The sequence below is a fragment of the Triticum urartu genome, unplaced genomic scaffold, assembly GCF_003073215.2.
Source record: "Triticum urartu cultivar G1812 unplaced genomic scaffold, Tu2.1 TuUngrouped_contig_6886, whole genome shotgun sequence".
Lineage (NCBI taxonomy): Eukaryota > Viridiplantae > Streptophyta > Magnoliopsida > Poales > Poaceae > Triticum > Triticum urartu.
In genome coordinates this window covers 1-3607 of record NW_024117683.1, presented here as the reverse complement: position 1 = coordinate 3607, position 3607 = coordinate 1, and the positions used below count along the sequence as shown (strand labels likewise).

Here is a 3607-nt window from a genome sequence, read left to right as displayed (position 1 = left end):
TAAAACACCAATTTAATTTTCAATTCACAGTCTCCTCACAATCTTTTCCCATGCGATATGCATCAAACCCTCCGTATGGTTTGCATATGAACTTGCACGCCTCTCAGAATTACACGATGGCCATCTTCCTGTGCGACAACATTGGTCTCTATCATGACCATTTTATTTCATTTTGTATAAAATTCAATAATGAAAATGTATTGAAAAATCAGGTAGGCCTTCTTGAGCTGTTTTTTTATGTATTCTTTAGCTGTTCTTGGATGTTTAGTTGACGACATACCTACGTGTCTTGTGAACAACTGGGTCCCACCGGCTCACTTCTCCTTCTCCAGTGCGGCCCCGATAAGACGAGCAGAGCCTGGCTAGGGTTTTGGGATTTCGTCGGCGGAACCGCCCCCCCCCTCGTCTCCACGAGCAACCGCCGCCGCCTTCCCTCGCCCCCGACGTCGTACGCCCCGGCGACCTTCCTGGAGCTCCGCCGCCTCCCTGCCCCCTCCTCCTCGAGCACCACCGCTCTCGATCCCCACTCGCGCCGCCCGCAGATCTGATTCAGGGGTTCCCGGCTCTCCCATCCAGGGTCAGGGTCATACTCGTCGGCCACCATGCAGGTCAGTAGCCCCTGACCCAATCTCTCTTATGCTGCTTATTCTCCCCAAAATATTCGATTGGCATTATATGTGGTCTATTTAATATTTATTCTTGTCTGCTAACTGAATTGATTTTTAGTAGTATTAGCTAAAAACCCGTGCAATATATGCTCAATACCTGTCGAATTGTTGTTACATTTACCTTTTCGTATTGTATTGGTGGTTAGCTTCGAGTAGAGTAGTTGCTTTAACATGGTGTGTGCCACAATGTCAGCCTTAGAGCTCAGATGCTGTTGTATGTTTTGAATTGCACTTTCATGATGTCTGTTTTCTTAATTTGCTTATTTCGAGTAATTCTAGTAAATACAACCCGGTCATCTATTGATTTCTTGCCTTCTTTTAGCTCGCTTCAGCTTAAAGTCTTCAACTAGGTCATAGTCTTCCAATGCATTGTCGCTTTAGTAACAGCCTTTTATATTTTAACTGAATCGCTTGTCAGTTCTAATACGAATCACTATTTTAAAGGCTAGTGACAGGTTCAACATCAATTCTCAACTTGAGCATCTTCAAGCCAAGTATGTCGGAACAGGGCATGCTGACCTGACCAGATTGTAAGTATCTCATTTCTTGTTTTAAAAATGCTGTACTAGCTAACTGGTATTCTTGGTTGGGCATGGGCTGGTAAGATATTAACCATTACGTTTCCTTGTATTACAGTGAATGGGCTGTAAATATCCAAAGAGACAGCTATGCATCTTATGTTGGACACTATCCGATGTTGGCATATTTTTCCATTGCTGAGAATGAATCTATTGGAAGGGAGCGTTACGAATTTATGCAGGTATGTGTGAAAGCAATATATATTAACTTGCCTGCTGAGTTTTAGCTGCACATTGTGTACAACTGAACGAGTGTATAAAGGTTGGCATATATTACAATTAGTATCGCTATTGACTTATGTTACTTGATTGCATTAGGCTTTCACCTGTGGGATGCTCATGCTAGTCTTGCTTTTGTTAATGGAACCTCTCTTTGCATCATAACTGGCCCTTTTTAAATGGTGACCATGCACCATGAAAGTGCTGTTATAGTGTATCACAATGCAAGCTCATTAAATACCATATTGTTGCTGCAAATTGTAGCTGGGCAGGTTTCTCTACTGGGCCATAATACATCATGGTCAGAATCTGGCTTGAAGTTATTTCGTTTCCATGCTACCAAAGAATAGTGTAGTGATGTGTGACAGTTTGTGGTACTTCATGTTTATAAATATACACCAACTGAGCGAACACAGGTTTCACAACCCTTTCTTGAAGTGATATGAGAGATACTTCATGTCTAGAAATACGGTTTCAGAATGCCCAGAGTTTAAGTTTATAAGTTTTACCCCAGTATACACAAAATTATTGACATATTTGTCATCAAAGGGTTAAAAATGTAGCTTGAAGAGGTTCCACATCATCTAAATGGTTCACATTCAAATGTCAGATGGCTTTTCCATATATTGAATGGCGGAAGCAAAACACACTGGACTTAAATTGATTATTTCCGGCTTTCAAACTGATGCAAACCTTAATTGAAGGCTAGCTGGCCATATTTTGTTAATTCACATTTTTACCATCTACTGTTAAATAGGCTTCAATTTCAAAGCCATGTGCACATTCTGTGCTATGCAATATGGATAAGGAGAGCCAAGCTAGTTATCTAATGTCAGCATTTATCTTTCCCATTTTATTGTGGTATTGATCAGTGTAGTACTCTAGTATCCCAGTGTGACAGTTTCTATCTATGATGCGGTATTTGCTCTGCAATAAAAATTGTGAATAGAATTTCTCAGGTTGCAATTGCGCATGCATAGAGAAAAACACTGCTATATCTATCGTGTTGCAGGCTTGTGGTAAAATGTATAAATCAACATTTATACTCAAAATTGAAGAAAAAAAATTCAACCTGCTCTGCCCAGGTTTTCTATTTGAATCCCTATGCTATGTTTGTTATGCTATTGATCTGTTTCTGTGTTTCATCAAATTCATTTTGTTGCCATCTGATTTAGCAAGTTTGAAGTTCTTAATGTATTTACCAGTATCTGAGGTAGTCGCCCTCCATGTGTTGTATTTGGCCATACTATATTGTCTCCATTTGCATGTTTGTCCACTTATTTATCAAGCAGCTGTATCGACGAGTATTCTAATATAGACCATGTTTCTGGTCTTGCAGAAAATGCTGCTTCCCTGTGGCCTCCCTCCTGAGAGAGATGAAGACTGAGGAGTCAGTACTGTAGTGCTACCTCCACAGCAGCTTGTGTTCAGATGATGTTTGTTACCAAAGTCTTAAGCTCAGGCACTTTGTGTGGTTGTGTTTGAACATCTTTAGCACTGTGCACCCTGTTCTTGCTTGTAGTCCTCTCTATCTCTATGGATCCTTACCCGTTCAGATTGGTTTGGTTATCCCGCTACCATCTCGTTTAAATTATGGACGCAGGTGGCTATCTTTTCTCATGAATGGGTAAATGTAATGTGATGTCGTATCTGCATCTTGCCATCTGTGAACGACTGAATCGAATTGCAGCAGAACATGTCGAAACTGCAATATTTTTGAGAGTTCATGTCGGTTTCTGAAGCAACAGCAAATTCGATGGATCTGTTTGCTGAAGTGTTTGACAGAGTCTGCCATACATATACATGAACACTGCAACTAGTCTGAATCCAATTTTCTTCTGCCTTCTGTATCCTGATCATACCAAATGTCACTCCAGCCAGTAACGAAATCACCGTGGCATACGGTGTAATACGCGTAAGCAGTCCTAGAGAGTAGTATACGCACTGGCGGTTTCGATTTCTTGGGCCGGGTCCAGTACATCGGCAGATGGCCTGGTGGGCCGCGATGCATACACACAGGCCATCGTTTTCCTTTGCAGCGGCCCTCTCTCGCTTCATCCCCACATCCCGGCGCCGGGAGGAAAAGCTACCAGGATGCGTCTCGTCAGCCTCACCCGCGCGGCCACTCACGTCCGCGCGGCG

The 3607-nt window shown here is 42.2% G+C and overlaps 1 protein-coding gene across 1 annotated transcript; it reads left to right on the top strand.

Annotated features, from left to right (window-relative positions):
- Positions 1–298: 298 nt before the first annotated feature.
- Positions 299–3114, top strand: LOC125531216 (uncharacterized protein At4g14342-like). The gene is made up of 4 exons (XM_048695622.1): positions 299–608; positions 1113–1198; positions 1305–1428; positions 2805–3114. The coding sequence occupies exons 1-4, from the start codon at positions 603–605 to the stop codon at positions 2850–2852; spliced, it is 264 nt and encodes an 87-aa protein (XP_048551579.1). The 5' UTR covers positions 299–602; the 3' UTR covers positions 2853–3114.
- Positions 3115–3607: the final 493 nt, after the last annotated feature.